Source organism: Hirundo rustica, chromosome 1 (genome assembly GCF_015227805.2).
Source record: "Hirundo rustica isolate bHirRus1 chromosome 1, bHirRus1.pri.v3, whole genome shotgun sequence".
NCBI classification, from domain to species: Eukaryota; Metazoa; Chordata; class Aves; order Passeriformes; family Hirundinidae; genus Hirundo; species Hirundo rustica.
In genome coordinates this window covers 138,275,325-138,295,653 of record NC_053450.1, presented here as the reverse complement: position 1 = coordinate 138,295,653, position 20,329 = coordinate 138,275,325, and the positions used below count along the sequence as shown (strand labels likewise).

Genomic DNA, 20,329 nt, shown 5'->3' with positions numbered 1-20,329 from the left:
CCAGAACAGGCAAAGCGCTACAATATCTGAGGGTAGAAGACACCATACATGTAAAAAGGTGCTCTTACAGTATAGCAACTTCTCCTAAGAACAGGAAATAACCTACCTTTGCTAGTAAAATTGTTTAGTGTAAACAGTTGTAATTACCTCTGCACCTGGGTAACTGTTGACATTAAACGTTACACTACTCATCTAATGACAAAACATTAGCAAAAAAGAAATGTGTCGATCAGCCTCATACACGTGCGCTTTCAAACATGTACAAGAGCAAAGAGTTTTAGTAAACTGAACAAAAGAATTACCACGGCCTCACATAGAGCAGCGGTGGCCTTGTGGCTTGCAGCTGCATGAGCCTTTCAAAGATGAGCCCAAGCACAGGTTTGCAGCACATTACCATGCACTCAAACACCTTTCTCTTCAGGTCTACAGTATTTTGTTCAGCTTCTTGGAGGTGTCCCTAGAATCTCTTTGGCTCTTGTGCCTAAGCAGCTCTTACACCAATCTTCCTTCTGGTCTCATGAGAAATCAGATTGTTCTTCTCTGAAATCCTTTGAGCTTTATGCAGTAATTACAAAGTAGTTAGATGGACAAGTACGTAATTTGTTTTCTTTCCTTTTGTATTCTGGTATTTACCAAGCTGATTGTTTGCATTTATTTTATTTTTTAAAAATGTAATATTTTAAATATATTTTGGCATCGGGGAAGTGTTTTTTAGTAATGAAAAGTGATTTAAAGAGATTACTACATGTAGTTTTCATTTTCTTACAGAATACTTCTTGGAAAAGATGTATTTTTCATGTAAATCAAAAGAATTTGATACAAGATTGTTACCTAGGGTAAAAATTTCTCTAGCAGAACCACATTGCAATTTACTGAAACCTAAATATTATAAGTTTTTTACATTAGAATAAAAAAAAAATTCTATAAAATAGATAACTGATAGATTTTAATACTCTAATAGCATATTACGGCCCATTGTAGGTTTTTTTAATTGACTGAAATAATCCTATATTACAAAGAAGCCAGGAAGAAAGAAGGCAAACATATCCATCTTTGAGAAGGACAAGGAGAATTTGAGGTCATACAGGCCACTCAGCTGAGCTGCACTCCCTGGGAATGTTGCATACTGAATCTCCTACAAGCCTTTCCAAGCACAGAAAGGTAAGAAGGTGATTGAGAACAGAATTATCAAGGGTAAATTATACCTGAACAACCTGATTGCCTTCTGTGATGAGATGACTTGCTGTGGGATGGAGGGAGTAGTGGTGAATGTTGTGTAGTTTGATCCTATGAAGGCCTTTGATATGGTTTCCCATTATCTCCTTAGAGCCAAATTAGTGGGGTATGGATTCTGTAAGTGGATGATAGCAAGGGCAGAAAATCAGCTGGACCACCATGCTGGAAAAGTTGCAATCAACCATATGAAGCAGAAGTGGTGACTGGTTGTGTAAGTGGCCCCCCTCAGGGATTCATAGTGGGGATAATACTGTTATCTTTATAACATCTTTATTCATGACCTGGGTGGTGGGACGGAGTGTGCTCTCAGCAAGTTTGTAGGCAATATGACATTGGAGGGAGCAGCTGTGGTTCAGAGAATCTGGACAGACTGGAGAATGATCTGACAGAGACTCATGAAGTTCAAGGGCAAATGAGGCCTGGGATCTTGCATCTGGAACAGATTAAATAGGTTGTATTAACAACAGTGCAGCCGCTTGTCTGGAAAGCATTTATTGCCCTCTGTTCAGTACCTCTGAGGCTGTATCTGAGGTGTCTCTTTGGGAATACTCAGGACAAGAAAGGCACTGACATACTGGAGCACGTGGAGTGGAGAGCCACCAGGACAGCTATAGAGCACGTGCTTGTGAGAGCAGACTGAGACACCTGGGTGTGTTCAGCTGTGAGAAATGAAGGCAAAGAGACGGTCCTACTGCTGGTTCCAAATACCTAATGGGAGAGGAGCACAGAGAAGACAAACCAGGCTCTTTGCAGAGGATCCCAGTGACAGGACAAGCAGCAGCAGCCACAAGTGCTAAACGGTTTTTAGAATTCTTATTAGATATACTGAAAAATGTTTCCCTGTGCACGTGGCCAAATTCTGGAAAGGTTGCAGGATTTCCTTTGGAGATTTCAGGACTAGAATGGATCAAACAGATAGGTGGTGCAATGATAACCATGGGATTTCTTTCACTGTAAATTGGGTAGATGTTTACCTGTTACTTTGTTTAGATACTGTTTAGATACATGGGAGACCTGATTTTCACAAGGTCTACTAGAGCTTCAGAGTTCAGTGATTGTTGTCAATATTCAGGATCTTGTTATCTGAGGTTTTTAATGGAGGCATTCAAAATAAAAGGATGTTTCTGTAAATTGAGTTTGAAAATTCTGTATCTTACTTTTACATGACTTTCAGGAGAATTTCCAGGGCTAACCTAATTGTTATCAGTGGAATGTTTCAAGGTCTCCAGCAGAAGAATGCTAGAAAGTCCTGAAGAAACACTGAAAGAATGCACAAGCATAACCTTTTCTCAAAATAAAACCTGCAGTTCCAGGGATAAATGTCCAAATTAGAACACATGGGAACACCTGTAATTCTGTGACAGCTCTTCAGCTGTTGTAATTCCTGTGATTAACCACAGTAAGCACAAAATGCTAAAACGGCAGATGCTAAGGAACCTGTATTTCTGGGCTATGAATGGAAAATTATTCTGAAACTTTGAAAATTATAAATATAACAGCTAGAGGAAAATGGAAGCTACAATGTTTGGGGTTTTCTGCAAAATTAAATAAACTCTGCACCAAGCATTTTTTATTAAAGGAAGTGCAATTCAAGAATAAATCTTATTTCTCAATCTATTATTTGTGTGTCCTTTTATGTTTTAAGGGTTATTAAAAGCAGATAGAGGAAGCTTAAAATCTTTTCAATATGATAAATAGCATATTTAGGGGAAAAAAAAAATAAAAAAGAAAGCTTTTATACCAGCATGAGAGCAATTAATAGATATCCAATATGACATTTACTGAGCAAAACACCTTTCAAGTTGAAGAGTAAACACGAAAATGTACATATAGAATGTCCTTATGAAGCTTATATTTGATGCCTTTTGTAGAATATCATTATTTTAACAGTGAAATTTAGTAAGTTGGAGGAATTTGCTGGGGGGGAAAAAAAGGGTTTATAAAGCGTATATACTGCCCTCTAACCCCCCATCTGGAGTAACAATGTACAGGAACAGTTCTGCAATTTCCTAGCTGATGACACCCGATAAAACAGGAGTTGAATCAACAGAGAGACACTGGAAAATCTCAGTTTCTCTAGGAAGCTGCACACAAACATCTCACAACGTTGAACTGTAGGCCCTATGAACCTAAAAAGGGTTAAAAGCCTTTTCTACAGAAAAAGGAAGAGGTTAGCCCTTAAAGACCATATAAGCTGCAAAACCTGGCAGTTGTGGCTTGTTAAACTGCTGGGAGGTGGAACTGGCAGCTGTGCTGCCAAAGCGGGGAAGTTGTAAAAGGGAAGCAGAGGGCCCCAGAGGGAGCAGGACAGTTGGGTTCTGCGTTTCTATGCCTTGGGGAATTGACTTTGTTTGAACTAAAAGGGACACTGCTACTGCTGGATGCTGATCGTAGGGACTTAGTTGGCTTGTTTATGGAGAGCCAAACAAGGTGAAAATCAGCTGTTCTGGCTTCCACTGTTTTTAGGATTGTGACTACAGGAGCTGCACCTGGCTGTATTAATTTCCCAAGCCTAAACTGAAGTAGGATGCTATTTTTTCACCCTTAAAAACACACACACACAAAAAAAGAAAGCATCACTTATGTTAGATGCCTGATCTCAAATTGGAGCTGATAATCTCTTTGCGGGGCTTTGGTTTTGTACTGTGCTTCCTGTTGAGGAACAAAAATAAACTGGTGGTGCTTAAAACGAAATGTCAGAATCCTTTTGGCTTAAGAAATGATTACATCTATCTTTGCAAATTATTTTTAACAATTTTGAATTTGTATTTTAAATTTTGTTCTATAGACCACTTGGAATCTTCTGCGATAATGTGAAATTCTGTGAGTCATACAGCTCTCAAAGGCACATCTGAAAAGCGCAGGCAATGCTTTCTGCCTGTAAACATATGTATCCAGTAAGCATTCCCCCATAGAAATTGACTTGTTCTTCTGAATATGGAGCAATTAAGGAGTCTGCATTTTAAATAGTTGGTACATACTGATTTTCTATTTCTCCTTTTCTGTTTTAAAAATGAAGGAAAGTATTTGTCGTAAAAATATTTGATCTTGTCTTCTTGTACTTCCAAAAAAATGGTAATGGGTAATATTTTGACATCCTTGTAGGTTTTGTGCTCTTATAGAATATTAACTGACTTCAGACATTATTTATTTTCATCATGTCTTTAAGAAATTTTCTTTTTAAAAAGTGGCAGCATTTTAGAACTACAGGGTTGATTTAAAGTAACCCAGCTTGGCTTGAAGTGACATGTGCCCAGACCAATTTATGGAGTAATGGAACAATTTATGAGTCTGCCTTAGCTGAAATTAGTTACTATGGCAGTTGGCCCAGGGAAACTCTGTGAGCCTTCTGTTCTTTGCAGCTGCAGAAAATAGTTGTATGGGGAGCTATTACCTTCCAGTAGCTAGGCAAAGCCTCACAAACTATGTGATAACCCTGTCCTTCAAACTGGAGACCCTAACTCACCAGCAGAAATGCTCTGGGTGACCAGTGAGAGAAAAAGCAAGTGATTCATATACTTTTTCATACTGAAATAATGTAACAAATTAGTTTTGTGTTTAAACAATAATGCTATACAAAACTCTACAGCACTAAAAAGAGGATATAGGTTTTAGAAGCAAGCCTGCTAAATACTGATTAATCCCAAGCCTTTCTTAAAATTGAAGATGAGAACTCACATTCTTGTTTTAATTTATTCTAACCATTGATGAAGACAGTAAAGGGCAGCCATTCATTAGTACAGTCTTGCTAGATTGTTTACGATTCTTCTCTCTCCCTTGTCCACCAGCTTCCAGTTGGGAATATCTTGTACCAAAATTGGGATAAAGCAGAAATTTTAGTACTAATGGCAGAAAAAATGGAGCAGACTGGACAATGCAAAAAAAAAAAAAAAAAAAAAAAAAAAAAGGTTTACCCCAAGCCTACTTTGTTATGTTTTACAAGCCTAGAGGCTCTTCCTTTTGGTCTCCATTGATATTTCTACATATACTCTGCTTTATTAAAGATAGTAAATTACTTCATGAGAGGCAGAGTACATATTGTGCTTGCAAAAAGATCAGCTTAGTCCACTGGTGGCATCACACCTCTTTAATAAGGTTTCGAAGCAATGTGAGTTTGCCCTGGTTGTGCTCTCTTATTCAGTCCTTGTAGAGTGCAAAAGCTTTTAATTCAATTATCAAAAAAATGGACATTCCAAGTCTCAAACACTTGTATATGTTGAGGGGTGCATTTCTTTAAAACTGAGTAGGAACTGCCAGTCAGGATTTGAAATGCGCAGTAATCCAGAGAATTCATCTCCTCATCTATTTTCCTAAGTGCTTTACATGGGAACAAGATCCTGACTAGATTTCTAAGATGCAGCTAAGGACTTACTGAAATTTTAAACAAAGTTTTACTGTCACATCTTGGCCCTTCATTTTTTTTTTGTTAGTGTCTGGACCATCATCACATTTAAGTTAGTTTGTTCACCAGTTATCTGTGAAGTGAAACAAGCAGTGTTGCTTGTAATGCAGCATGAATACAGTTGTGGAGATATGTGATCCAAGAGATAGAATTATAGTCATTTAGGTTGAAAAACACCTCTAAGAACTAGTCCAGCTATTAACCTAGCACCCCCAAGTCCATCCTTAAACCAGGTTCTTAATGGAGATGTCTCTCTGTGGGCTTTACAGGCAGCATGGTCTTAGCTGTTAAGTGTTTAAATACTGTTCCAGAAGGTCTTTCATCTCCCATTTCTGTGTGGGCACCATGAATGCTGACTGCAACATATATTCACAGTATCATGCCATAAAAAACTGTTAATGGACTGAAATAAAACTTCCATGTCATGACAGGCTGTATGAATAAAACTTCCCCTTCTACCTGCACGAAACTGTCCCTAAGGCATACAGGAACAAAGAAAATACCTAGATTGTGTGCTCTCTCTCTGTAGAGAGCCCGTCTCCAAGGCTTAGCTTACAGGAAGGATTAGGGCACAGCTAGAATTAGGGTCGAGGGAAGAATAGCCTGCTGCTGCAGTTGGAATGGGTTTACAAAGGAGCTTCAGAGAAAAGCAAGGCAGAGAGAATTTGCAAGGGAAAGTGTTTTGGTGTGGGCATTGGTGGGGTATCTTGATCTAAGGCTCATCCTGTGGTCATGGTTAGGGCTGAGAAAAAGAGAAAGCCTAGGGAAGGGCTGGACAGTTGGAAGAGGCTAGAAGAGGGCTCTCAAAGTGAAGGGCAGGCTGCAAAGAGAAATAAGCTTCAAGAACTTCTTGTCCTCGGCAGTGGCTGAGGGTCATGTCTGAAGCTCAGCCTGTGAGATTAAAGTCAGGGTTAGGCTTGAGAGAGGGAGCCATCAGCTTCTGCTGCAGTGGACTGTGAAAGAATGGATAACTGGAAGTGTTAGATGCAAGGAGAATTTAATTTTCAGAAGTTTTCTGTTTGACCTAGCCCAAGGTAAATTGTAGCCCAAGACTCAGCCTTGGGTTGGGTTTCTTAATATGGCTGCAGTGGGTTGACCTTGGCTGGATATCAGGTGCCCATCAAGTTACGCTATCACTCTCCTCCTCAACTGGACAGGGGGAGCCTCCCTGCCAGGCTCAACTTCACTGCCAACTTATCTAACTTTTCCCCCCGGTGGGGGAATGGGTGCCGGTGGTCAGATCATCACACACTGTCTTTGCTCCTCCATTCTCCTTCTTCCTCCCCTGCTCCAGTAGGAGGTCCCTCCTACAGGAGACTTCTCCATGAATATCTCCAACATGAGTCCTTCCCATAGGCTGTAGCTCTTCAGAAACTGCTTTAGCATGGGCCACTTCCACAGGATGCAAATCTTTCAGGAGCAGGCTGCTCCAGCATGGGTTGGCATCTTCCCACAGAAGCCACCCCTATAGCCCCCCGCACTACCAAAACCTTGCCATGCAAATCAAATAGAGGCTAGGGTTACAATTAGGGTTAAAAGAAAGAGAGCCCAGAGCCCAGAGCTGCATTGAGAGTTGAGTTAGAAAGGAAGTGGGCTGCAAAGAGAACTTAGCTGGAAGACTGTTTTGGCTTGGGAATTAAAAGGGGGGTGACAGCTTTTGATTATGTTTACATCAGGATTAGAGTTAAGGCTGGGAGAAAGAGAGAGCTTAGAATTCCAGCAGGAGAAGAGTTAGAGAGGGGCTTTTAAGGGGAAGTCTAAGTTCAAGGAACTTGGCAGGGCTGCCTGGTCTGAGGCTCAGCCTACTCTTATGGTTGGAGTTGCAGCTGAGGTTATTTTTGACAACACAGGAGAGTGTAGTGCTGCAGTTAGAACAGGCCTAGCACACCCGGGCTGCAGGAAGAACTTTGTTGCAAGAAATTTTTGTTGTGACTGGTGCTCTGCAGTCCTGTTCTGAAGCCCACCATACAGATTGTGTGAAGGTTAGGGCTGGTGCTGGGAGCCAAAGAGAGCCTAGAGCTCTGGATGAAGGGAAGCTTGAGAGCAGCTGATAGTGAAAATGTTGGGCCACAGGGATAGCTTGCCTGCAAAAACTTCTTGATGGAAGCAATGGCTGAGGGGCCTGGTCCAAGGCTCAACATAACTTCTAGGTGTAAGGTGAGGTTTGAGGTTATGTTTGACAGAAGGGAAGAGACAACAGCTGCAGCTGGCTCAGGGCTAGAAGGCAACTGTCCCAGGGAAGTGTAGGCTGCCAGAAGAACTTGGCAGCAAGAACTTCCTGGTGTGGGCACTGGCACCACATCCAAAGCCCAGCATATGGTTTGTTTGAGGCTTAAGGTTGGAGCTTAGAGAAACAGAGGACCTGGAGCTGCAGCTGGAATGGAGCTAGGAAGGAGGTCTTAAAAAAAAGGTGTGGGATAAAGCAAATGTAGCAGGGAGAATATTTTATTGAAGCCACTGGCTCGGGGTCCTGGTCTAAAGATCTATGTTAATGTTAAGGTGGGCATTTGGGCAGGGAGAACCTAGAGCTGCAGATGGAGGGAGCTTAAAAGGAAACATCAAAGGAAAGGGTAGACTGTGAGAAGAACGTGTGACAATGTTTTGGTGTGAGCAATGCCTGGGGACCCTGCATTGTGACTCAGCATAAAATTACGTTTGCCCTCAGGGTTAGTGCTAGAACTGGGGGGGAGAGAGCCCTGGAGCTCCAGCTGAAGGTTAGTCAAATGAAGTTTGAAAGGGAAGTCTAGACTGCAAGAAGCGGACTGGGAAAATTTTTACTGAGGACACTGGCTGGAGGGTCTCAGCTTCTGTTCTCTTTTATTTTAAGGGATTGGATTACAGTTGAGGGAAAGAGACATCCCAAGAGGAGTGTAGGTTGCAAGACATCCCAAGAGGAGTGTAGGTTGCAAGTGTAATCAAGTTTTGTCTCTTCAAGTGACCCCTGAGTCCAGCTGCATCTATATCATGGATTCAGTGGAAAACCTGTGCCCACAGTAGTTCCCACAGGAAAGGCAAGTACAGGCAACCATCTTTGTTAGTGGTACTTAAAATTGAAGAGGACAAATCTTTGCCTCAGACCTTGTCATGTAGATTGCCCTGGCCCTTGAATTTTTTTAATTCTGATATAATTGTTATGGTCAACATCTTTTGTTCTTCTGATAAAACAACCTTCTTTAGTGAGAACTCAGATTTGCAGGGAAGAGCTATTTAGAACCTATGCCAAGATTACAAGAAAGTCTTCTGGGGAAAAAAGCAACTTCCTTCTTCAGTCTTCCCTATAAAAAACCTACTAAAATTTTTGCTATTTATTAGTTATTATTTATAAACCAAAATGCTTCACTATATGGATTTACTCTGGAAAGACGATGAAAGACACGTATGTGGCAGATGTTAGTTACGTTGTGTGTAGCATTGCACAATGCTCAGATGTCATGTTCTAAGCGTAATGTAAGGGATAAAATAGGTACTGAACTCTTCCGAAAGTCTGACTTCAAATCTATATTTAGGCATCTAAGTGACCTGCTTTTATTCAAAGGTGCTGACTACTCAGCTGCTTCCATTGACTGCAGCAGAACAGGGGTTTTTTTGTTGCCAAATCTACTTTCAAGAACAAAAATTACAGTTTAGTATCTTTGTAACTCCTAAGTAATTCTGCTAAAAAAAAAAAAAAAAAGGATAGAAAATTAAATACATCTCTGTTTTGTCCTCCTCCCCATAAGATGAAGGGAAGGGACCATATAATAAATCCCAGTAACTGTTCCTATGGATGGAGGTTAAACATTACTGGTTTGGATTCCAGCATGATAGATAACATTGTGTTGAGATGACAATGGCAAAAGAGAAATGGAGACATGCAACACATTTTTAAATTTATGTAAGCCTGTGTTGGAGTCTCAGACTCATGTATTGACCTTAGTTGCCCTGAACAGCCCCACCTGGGAACACATTCTGCCCAGGACCTCCACTTAAGCTCAGACAGGGCACAGTTTAGGTCTTTGCCTGAGCTATGTTGCAGGTATATCTGTCTCCAGCTCTGGTTCTGGCTATACCTTGGGCCTCTCTTGTAGGTAGCTTGCCTGCATCTCTGTTTCTGGCCCTGGATATACCCTGTGCCTACATTGTGCCTTTCTGGATGGACCTGGTGCATCACCTCAGCTTCTCTGGGACTGCTGATGTGATGTGTGCTCTTGCCAGCATCCTGCCCCCTGAGTATGGGCCCTGTGGACCTGTGCCTTGTCACTGAAGGCACTAGTTGCAGTGGGATGGCCCTCCCTTGTTCTTTGTCCACTTCATGGAGCCGTCCTGCTCTTGCTTCTCCCCGAGGATCTGGTTACCCTGCTGAGGGACCAGCTGATGAACAAAGCGAGATCTACAGCAGGCAGCTCAGTATTATTCAGAAGCTGATGTATGACTTATTGTAAAGGCACAGGAGATGTATGCTGGTGTTACCCGTGGGTTCTGACCCCAAACAGTGACGGCAGATGTCACTGACCTCCTCATACAGTGGAGCAAGGCATATGTGGTGTTTGATATTTCTGAGTTGGGCAGATGTGCCTTTGCAGGATGTCACCTGTCACTGACCACATCCTCTGTGGCCATGGAGGCAATCAAGAAGCGTTCTGCTGGGGGGTACAAAAGCACAGTGAAGTAATGAGGGTGCAATATTCTTGCAGGGGACCGAGCTTTCTGCCTTCGCTGCACGCCGGCTGTAAGGAACCGCTCTGCTCAGGGAGCCGAGCTGGGCGGGAGCAGCTGGCAAAACCCTGCGGCAGAGATCCCTCTCATTCCTACAGATCCCTTTGCAGAGAGGGAGCTGGAACCGGAGTAACTATAACACAAACCGTACAAAGTTACGGCGTGAGCGACTAATCAGCTAAAGAGTAGGACGACGGCAGGCTTGGTTTCCTATAGGACTGGAGATGGGTGAAAGGGCCGGACGAGAACCGCGTTCTCCCCCGGGCGGCGCCGAGGCAGGAGGCAGCCCGCAGGCCCCTCTCCCTGAGGGCAGGGAGGCGCGGGCCGCCCCCCCGGCCCCGCTGCCCGCGGCCGCGCAGGCGCCGCGCGCGGGGAACATGCGCAGTGGGGCGGCAGAGCGGGCGCTCCGCGGTTCCCGCGGGGGCGGGGCGGGCGCGCGGTGCGTGGCGGGCGGGCGGCGGCCGCTCCCCGCGGGGGGGGGGCGGGGCGGGGCCGCCGCGCCGAGCGGGGCCATTTCAGCCGCCAGGCCGGGATGCGCCCGGCGTCCCGCGGCTGCCCGCCCGCCGCCCGCTTGCCCGCGGGGCTGCGGCGCTGACCGCCCCTGCCCTTCGCTCCTGCGCGCCCGCCGCTCTACCCCACGCCAGCCCCTTCCACCTCTGCCGCCGGCAGCGCCATGGCGGCCCCCGGCAGCATCGTGCCCGTCATGGCGAGTAAAACCAAGACCAAGAAAAAGCACTTCGTGGCGCAAAAAGTGAAGTTGTTCCGGGCTAGCGACCCGCTGCTCAGCGTCCTCATGTGGGGGGTCAACCACTCGGTAAGCGCCGCCGTTCGACCCACGTAAGCCCGTCCGCCTCGCTGGGGCACGGCACCCGGGGGCTGCGGGGGCACGGGCGGGACCGGGTCAGGCACGTGTCCCCGGGAGCCCCCCGCCGGCTGTCGCCCCTCGCCCGGCGGGGCCGGGAGCGCGTTCCCGAGCGCGGGGAGTGCGGCGCGGAGCGGCTGCAGTGCCCTGCCCGGGCGAGGGTGATGCGCGGGGGCCGTGCAGAGTGCCTGCGGTAGCCCGTGTCCGCCCTTTCGCCCCGCGGTTCCGCTCGGCGGCAGCGGGCGGGAGGTGCCCGGGAGGGAACGGTGCTGCCAGCGGAGCCCGAGGAGCTCCGCTCCTGCCGCGCGCGGGCGTCGCGTGGATGTGCTGCAGTCGGGAAAAATCCCGGTTATCGATGGGAACTGGCCAAGTTCGTCCCGCGTCCGTGCAGTTCGCTTCTGCGAGTGTCCGCTGCCGGTGTGTGCGGGGGAGGGGAAGAGGAAGGGCTTGGTGTGGTAAGGCGGCAGAACTGCACCATTTGCGAAGTGCTCCATCACCCTGCGGGGACGGGCGGCCCGGGCTCCGGGAGAACCCCCGGCCGGGCGCTGGTCTGCGTTAAAATTAGGAGTCTGGTGAAGATGTCACATGGTTTGGGCATTACGGGGCTCAGGTCGGAGCTTTGCATCTTTAAATAGCCACCGTAGCAGGTTAAAAGTGTGGAGCCAAAAATCGGGTATCAGGGTATTTGAGCAAAAAACGTGTTCCCCTCCTGCTGGCGGAGCGAGCCTTTCCGCCTGTGTCGGGTTTGCATGGGTTACGTCTGCTGCTGAGTAACGAGCCTGAAAGAATGTCAGTGTGCAGTTTGAGATTAGACTACAAATTTTGAAACAGCCACATGAAACCGGCAGAGCAGCCTGTAGTATTTACTCGCTATTCCTTTTGTTTCCAATGCATATATATCCCGTGAGTTTTTTTCCTCTGTGGATGTTTCAGTGGTTTTTGCCCAAAGCCTGGAATCTGTGCATCAAGACTGAGCCCTGTTAGAGCTGTGTTAAACAGCACGGTGCGTGAAGTGAGGATCATGGGGAAATCTTTGGCTCTATGTACCAGGCAGAGGAGAAGCTTCAGTGAAGTTGAATAGTCTGCTTAAGGCAGCGCTGTGAGTCTGTAGGAAATGGTGACAGAGGATTTCAAGTTTTCTGTAGGTCAGTTGAGAGCGGTGGCATCCTATGTCATGAACTGATAAGACAGTAGTTACTTATGTATGAAGCAGAAATACCTTTAATTGTGGAAGTGTGTGATATTCTGTTTGCCTGAATTGAGCATAAATATGCACATTTCTTTGGCTCCTTTTTTAGTGGCTAGTGTTACAGAAAATTCCCAAACAGGCTTCTTTAATGAAAGAAGGCAAGATGGTAATTGCAGGGTGAGAGATCTGTGCTGAATGGCAGCATGTGTTAGCTGTTCACTGTCTCCCTGAGGAGAGTGGGAGACGATCACAGATGAAAGCAGAGATTTTCCTGTTGCAACTGCTCATTGCTATGTGAGTTCACAGTGGAAATACCACTACTTTTAGAGGAAAGACCTCTTCACTACAAGTAATAACCAAGAAAATAGTGACAAATATGACACTATATGTGATCCTCACCATCCTGCAGTTATGTGCTGTAGTGTGCATAGCTGTTCCCAGTAGAAAGTGTAATAAAGTGCATTGGTTCATGCAGAAAATTCAAAATTGTGAACTGAAATAATTTCTTTGGAGGGGCTCAAAGAACAATGCTAGCAACACAACAGGTTCAGCGAAAAGAGGCCTCATGTTCACATGAGGATGATGGTTATGGGTGTGAATATCTGGTATTCTGTTTGCATTCTGCAGATGGCATTCCATTTCCTTACCCCACTGCAAAATGTAGTAATGCTTGGAGGCCCTGTGGAAGTGAAATCCTGCTGAATGAGAGAGCATGGAAAAAAAGTTAATTTGATGTGTCCAAATTAAACATCTCTTCTTGGCCAAGAATGCAGCATTGAAGTGTTGCAGGCTCCTCTGTTAGATGCTTTTCCTGTCATTTTGTAGTGCTTCATGTGGCACTGTCCAGCAAATGAAAATAAGTGTGCAGCATGGTTTAACTCTGTTATCACAAGTAAGAGTTTCTCATGGGAGAAATACAAACAATGTGCGTGGATTAATTAAGAACAGGAATTAAGAATCCCTGGGTTTCTTAGCAGAATAAACAGAAATCCGTAAGCAAAGGCTAGACTTGAAACTGAGCATAGATCATAGTTCATGATGGTAGTAGTTAAACTTAGAACACAGTAATCATCTGAAAAATTATATTTAAGACTGCTTGTAGTGCTTATCAATGAATGAGACAATAGAAGTCTCTGAGTCTTACTAACTGTCTTGGGGAATAAATACATATATTAAAACAGTGAAACTGAGATGCAGATCCTACATTTCTGACATTGCTGCTTGTTCTGGAAGGAAACACTTGGTAAAGATAAAAAAGGAAAAAGGTGATCTTTTTTCTGCAGGTTTACTAACTCTTTAATCTTAGGACTATACTTGATTATTGTGTTTTTTGAGGATTTTCAGAGTTTGAAATTCGATATGGAGAAGTTAAGGGGAAAAAAACAAACAAACAAAAAACCAACCAACAAACTGTTGTCTAATTCTCCTGTCCTAGGAGAAAACATGGCTCTAAAGGGAAAACCTAAACATTGGTGCCACAGAGCTGAGGGCTGACAGCAGAGGTGTGAATTCGTAATGGGGGGAAAAAATTTGCAGGGGCATGTCTGTCACACGAGGTTCTTATCAATTACCCACCCATTCAAGAAACGGTAAGCAGCTCTCTGTTGCTGTTTAGGTAGAAGTAGAGAGATAACTAATGCAAAACCTTGCTTGGTAGTACAGTCAACTTCAGTAATAACTTCAAAGGGCATGTGAGAGGAAAACATGTGAACGTTACCCAAATGTCTTACGAAGCAAGAAAAAATGTGTTCACATTCAGAGCTGTAAATTCATTTCTCAGTGTTCTGACATATGCTGTGGAATGAAGCTTGCTGCTGAGTGAAAGGGAAAGCAACTGTGTCGCATTTTGTAGATCTGATTATAATACTGATGACTTGTAGCAGCAAAAAGTAATTGTCAGTGCTTGGATCTTGCAGGCATCTGCATCATTAGCAGTTGATTTTATCTTGATCTTTTACCCTGTGTCAAAGATAATCTGCCTTTGCTACTGAAATAAATATTTAAACTCAGTGGTTAGTATGACTTAAAGTTATATTTTTAATTAGCACCATAATTGTATTTAATTTACAACTGGTGTGATGAATAACGTTCTTACCTGTATATTGTCACTGCTGCTGGATTTCCAATGACCGTAGGAAGGAGGAGAGGGAAGGAAGGTGGCATGTAACTTGTTTTCTGTGCCTAAAAAGTGAAAGGCACAGATTCAGTATTTTCATCCTATGATAATCATCCCATTGCACATTGATGGTGAGTGTGCTCTCACTAGAATTGGTTGCCTGCTTCTGTTAGGAGCTTATTGGGAAAGCTGGGAATTTGTAGGCTTAGGTCCTTCAAAACATCACCCTGAAAGATGGCAGAAAACTAATACAGTGGGGTTTTTTGTAACTAATTTTGAGATAAAGGGCAGACTGCTGGAGAGCTTGCCCACTGTGTCAGCCATTAAATTGAATGTATTTAGGAAAAGAGCATGAATGCCTAATGAAGTTATTGAGCATACTGTACAAGTTAAAAAAAAAAACAAAACAAACAACCAAAAACAAACAGCCCCCTTCCCTTCCCCCCCCCAGCCCCTGGAATCTCTAATCACCATCTGTTTCTTGGATGATTACAAGCTGATCCAAAAATTTAACAGTGCCTGACTTCGCAATGGCACCTGCTTCCTAAAAAGCAAGTGGAGAAACAAGAATACGTGGATAAAATTACTTCCCCCCAGCACATTGTGGCGTACATCAGAAGGGAGTGCACTTTGTGTGGGTAAAGAATTCAACACTGAATAAACTCCATGACCTTCTTCAACTGCTCACATGAGGCACTGTGAGCTTGATGCTACTGTTGCACTCTTCCTTGCGTTCTGCTTGATATTTTTAACAGGAGTGGAACAACACCAGGACTGAAAATTTGAGAGAGCTGTGGAACTCCTGTTTTTCAGTGTACCTCTTGGATTCCTTCACATTGGAGTTAGAATCTGGGAGAGGGGGTTGGGGAAAGCATAACAAGTAAATGCATCTTTCTTCCCCTCTCATGCAGTAAGATATATTTGATCATCTTAAGAATACTTCTGTATCTGCAGAAAGCTATAGAATGTCTGTTCTAGTCAGTTTTCAGTTTGGTTTTTTTTTTTTTTTTTAGCTAGTATACTAGTCTTTCCTGTTACAAACTTTTATCCAGACAAATACACAAGTAGTTCACATATAAATACCTGTCATTATGTTTTAACATGCCACTGGAGAGCTTGTTAGGTAAAGTGGAACCTCTTGGTTGTGGCATAAATCACTTTTCTTAGTCCTGGCTTACCTAGCATCTCTCCTAAGAACTTTCTGTCCTGATGCACTGTACATGTAGTAAAATAACACTGAAAATGTATTATTAAATTGTTCTGTAGGAAGATGGAACCTAAATAATTGAAAACTAGGTGATGCTCTCTGGAATACAAATTCCATGTTTGGTTTCATTAAAGAAAGGGTGACATCAGTTGACAAAAACAAGCCCACAGCATTTAGTACTAGTGGTATGCCTTCAAAAGTTATGGGAGTTGATATCTCGTGTCCATATTTATAATATAGTCTTAAATGGTGGTGTGACTGGTGGCACCCTGAGGATATGGAACCATAAATGTTGACTCATGGCTCTGGCTGTCAGCACAACAGGTTGGTTGGAAACTATCTTGGGGTGGGGTGGGCTGCTCATCACCAGTCAGGTGCGTTCTTAATATTTGTATTTAATGCATCACTGCTGAAGCTGTGTTATAAATGGCTTTTCAAGACTAAGGCAAAGTAAAACTAAGGGTTTTAATCAAGATTTTCAACAGTGAACTTGGTAAAAAACCCAAACTCATCTTTTAAATTGTTTAATGGTGGTGGTGTTAGCTATGAGAGAAGGCTCTTTCTAAGAAGCTGGAGGAAGTAATGTATTAAAAAGCATTGATTAAATCAGAGCAGATAATAAAGCAATTAAAACTATTTTAAAATAGTCAGTTGGGCACTCAGCCCAGATGTTTGCATATAGAAGGAAGCAGAACAGGAAGAGCTATTTATTGAAAACTTTGTTCCTTTTTGGGTATCAGGCTCTATGTACTGCAGAAATTAATTTGATACTGCTTTTGCAACTGAGTGGATGGACTAGTAAAAATAAATTGTAAATATTATGGTTAGGTTGAGGGTAGTAAACATGCCTCCATGAAATACAAATGGGAGTGATATTTCATGTCCTTCTCTAAACTCTTGAAAGGGACACATACAATAGCTTCTGTTAGGGATGAGAGTGGAATAGCTGTGAAGGGGCTTTGACAGCAGTTTCAAAACTGCTTTCTATAGTTTCTTCCAATCTACAAGATAAGGTGCTGCAAAGGCTCGGGTCATTATTTTCCTGTGGGTTTTTGAAACTGAATTTCATTAACCCTAGCAGAGAGGTCTGGACAATGTTTCATGGAGCAAATAGGCAGCATGAATTTGTTCTTTTGGCTCAACTTAGTTGTCCTGTTTGAGTATCCTGCACCACATGCCTTAAGAGTTTTTAGGGTATTATTTTTGAATTTCTTGCTCATTAAAGCAGATCCTTGCATTATGCCAATTGCCAGAGCCCAGTAGATGTTTATTTCCCCCCTGTAGTTTCAGGGTGGCAAACTTTATTTACAATAACTGACTCACCCCATTATTCAGTTCCTGTTCTACAGTCCTGTTTTCTGTTCTTCCTTGAAAACAACTTGTGCCTTAGGGATCCATACACTAGCTGTTCATTGTGCAACCTCATGACAACTTTAGAGTAAGGTGAAACTGCCCATTATTTACAGCTCCTCAGTGTAATCTTGCTGAAACTAAGCACTTGGGAGTTGTAGTAATTTTGGCTTATGGATATCTTGACTGGTTGAGAAGTTAGTCATCTTGATTGTTAACTATGAGGTTTAAGGGTTTGAAAGTAGTACATTTTCATCTCCATACTCCAGTGTGAATTGTTTTGTGTTTACTTCCAAGGCATATTTCCCTGTGTTTCCATTTTTTTTACTTGGTACTTACTATACAATATCTAACAGAAGTTCTGATCGCTCTTCCTCATTTTCACTATTGGTAACCTATGTGTTGGCACTTAGCAAAATAGTTGAAGCAGTCTAAGAAATTGCTGCCTTGCTGTGGATGGTAATGACAAACCTTGTTGGTCTTCATAGTCTGCATGCTGCTAAGTGGTGAAATGGGTTAGCTTTGAATTGTCGAGATGGTGACTTTTTGCATGTGGTTTGCTACATGATTATCTGTCTTACGATCTTCCTGTTGAGCCTGGGCTGTTATATGATAAGTTTATTAGTTTTGTCTTGAGAGATTGCTTAATAAGGGTGTTGTGAAAATTGTTTGAATTATCTGAATGCTGTAGTGATGGATCTCAAACTGAAAAGAAAACATTATTGTCAAAGGATGGGGTTGAATAGTTTGTAATAAAGTACTTAATGGCCATATACCTTTTAGAGTACTTGATTTTCATCAGGTTTGGTGAACAGCTACCTTGTGTAGCAAGGTAATTGGTCTAATCCACCTCTTTAGTGTGCATTGTAAGTTCCCAAGGCAGTCCTAATATTCTTAACACAGCTGTGAGTATATGCGTGAATATTTTAGATTGTAAGGCAAAACTGAAAAAAATATTCCCTTATGTGCCGTTATTAGAAAGCCTGTGGAGCTCCTTGGTGAGATTCAGACTTAGAGAACCACCTTTCAGCTGCTTGAGCTATCTGGTTTAGTCTTTCACTATTCCTCATCTCCCTCCTGATGTCGTAGTCATATGCTGTCTCACAACTTGGCTATACCTGTATTTGCATTTTATCAATCTCTGCCATTGCAGTCTTCCTGGTTAACAAGTTCTGCCATATCCATTTTTCCTATTAGTTATTACTCAGCTCCAAAGTAATAATCCAGCAAAAATAATACATTTTGAGGAGTGTTTTAGATGGACCATAATTCATGGAAATTTATGGTCCAGCTATGCAAACATCTGTGCCAGCATAAAGAATGTGGAGTTGATGCAAAAACAGAAGAGACAGAGGAAAATAACTTCCTTGTAAGGCAGTGCCAGTTTAAGCTAGTGTAAGGTTAGAAAAACTACATAATACCTCCATAACACTGAAGCCTACTGAAGCTGGGGCTGCTGGACTGGTTTCCATTCTCTCTGGTATTGGTCTGATCTCTATGGCAAGTTCATTTGGGGAGATAATGCTAACAGAAAAACATGCAGAAAAGTGAATGTGGTAGGAATTGTATACCACAAAAGGCCATATTTGTAAGTGTCAGTCCCATCTTAAAAGAGGAATTGTGAGCACTGCAGGGAGCATAAAGGGAAGAGTCTGATGTATGTGTACTCAGAGGTGAGTAGCTTAGGGATAGTTGGAGGGACTTGTTTAGCTCTAGAGTGGGCTCTTTGACTGACCACTGATCTCCTGCCTATAGCTCAGTTTCATGTGTAGTAACCTCAAGTTAAACTGTTGTCCACAGTAAAAAAAACCCACTTGAATAGAGATCTCTCACTGGATTCTGCACTGTGAATGAGAAGACCTTTCTCAACTATTTTAGTCTTTTGAAATAGTAGTGAATTTTGAAAAAGACAAAACTGTCTACATGGCGCTGGCTGTCAGCACAACAGGTTGGTTGGAAACTATCTTGGGGTGGGGAGGGCTACTCATCGCCTGTCAGGTGTGTTCTTAATATTTGTATTTTATGCAGAACATCACTGCTGCAGCTGTGTTACAAGTGGCTTTTCGAAACTAAGGCAAAGTAAAACTAAGGGTATTAATCAAGATTAGTTTCTGGTCATCTCTACAGTCTTGGTTTTTAGAACATGGTAAAGCCCTCTAACTTCATAACTTGATTATCTAGAGACTAAATGTCTTCAGAAAAGTTGTGCTGGTTTCCTAGGGGCTGGAATTTTTGAGGTTGCTTTTAGAGATGGCTGCCAACATCTGGAAGAACTTCTAAACAATAACAAATCTTGAGAATCCTACCTTTAAATAGTCTCCTGCAGCCTATCAAGTATGTGGCTGCGGCAGTCACTTTTTTGGGGGGGTGAGAGGAAAATACCCAACTTGGTTAGCCAAAGACTAGTTAAAAGAAAGCGGCTTATTAATAGTTTTAATATACTGAACTAAACTTAAGAAATACCTGATTGGTTTGTGGTGCCAAGCCTCAGTAATCATGTTGCCCAGTGTTTTGTAGACCCTTGCCAGATCATGTGGGTACCAAAAGCATTTTTGGTACAGCAGGTTATGATGTCAGTGTTGCTGGCTGTGCTTTTTGTTTGTTCAATGTGCCTTTCTTTTCTCTCTTACGTAGAAATGTGAGTTTTGTGTAGTTAGTATTTATTGGTGCTATGGTGGGGTGTGACCCATGTGGGTTGGATTTTGGGTGATTATAACAAAACTTTCTAGAGGAGCTAAGAGAGGAATAGTTGTTAATGTTTGTGGTTGTTGGAGCCCTTTACAATGTGCAAATCTCATGTATTACGGTTTCCTGGAGCTGAGCAAAAGTCGAAAGATTGACATAACAAAAGCAAGGTTGCTAATCTCTGAGCTTTCCACTTTGGTCTGTCTGACTTTTTGAATTGTGAGCTGAATTTAGAGCTAGTTTTTGTAGTTGCAAGTTGCAAAATACCAAAAATTGAGAAAACAGTTGAGTTGAGGAATGGGATATCTATTTTTACTTCTGGAAGAGGAAGGACTTATCAACACATGCTGTTTCAGCTGGCTGTTAAAAAGAGCTGATTTTCTCTGTGGGAAAGGCAGCAGTCTCAGACAAGCTGACTTTACTGGAAAGCCCATTCCAAACATCCTCAGTCACTGCAGACTTGCAGGTAGAGGGCTTAGAAATGACTTACTCAAACTGAAATGCAGGGTCAGATGCTTGACACCAGTTTCCTGTGCAGTGCCTTGGGGTTGATGCAAATTAGGATGTCCCTGCTGCTCTCAATGTGT

At 42.9% G+C, this 20,329-nt stretch overlaps 1 protein-coding gene across 1 annotated transcript in view; it reads left to right on the top strand.

Annotated features, from left to right (window-relative positions):
- Positions 1–10,928: 10,928 nt before the first annotated feature.
- Positions 10,929–20,329, top strand: part of PIP4K2A (phosphatidylinositol-5-phosphate 4-kinase type 2 alpha) — a 105,847-nt gene continuing 96,446 nt past the window's right edge. Inside the window, exon 1 of the mRNA XM_040066088.2 lies at positions 10,929–11,147. Within this exon, the coding sequence (XP_039922022.1) occupies positions 11,007–11,147 (141 nt within the window). The 5' untranslated portion in view covers positions 10,929–11,006. The remainder of the gene's footprint in view (positions 11,148–20,329) is intronic.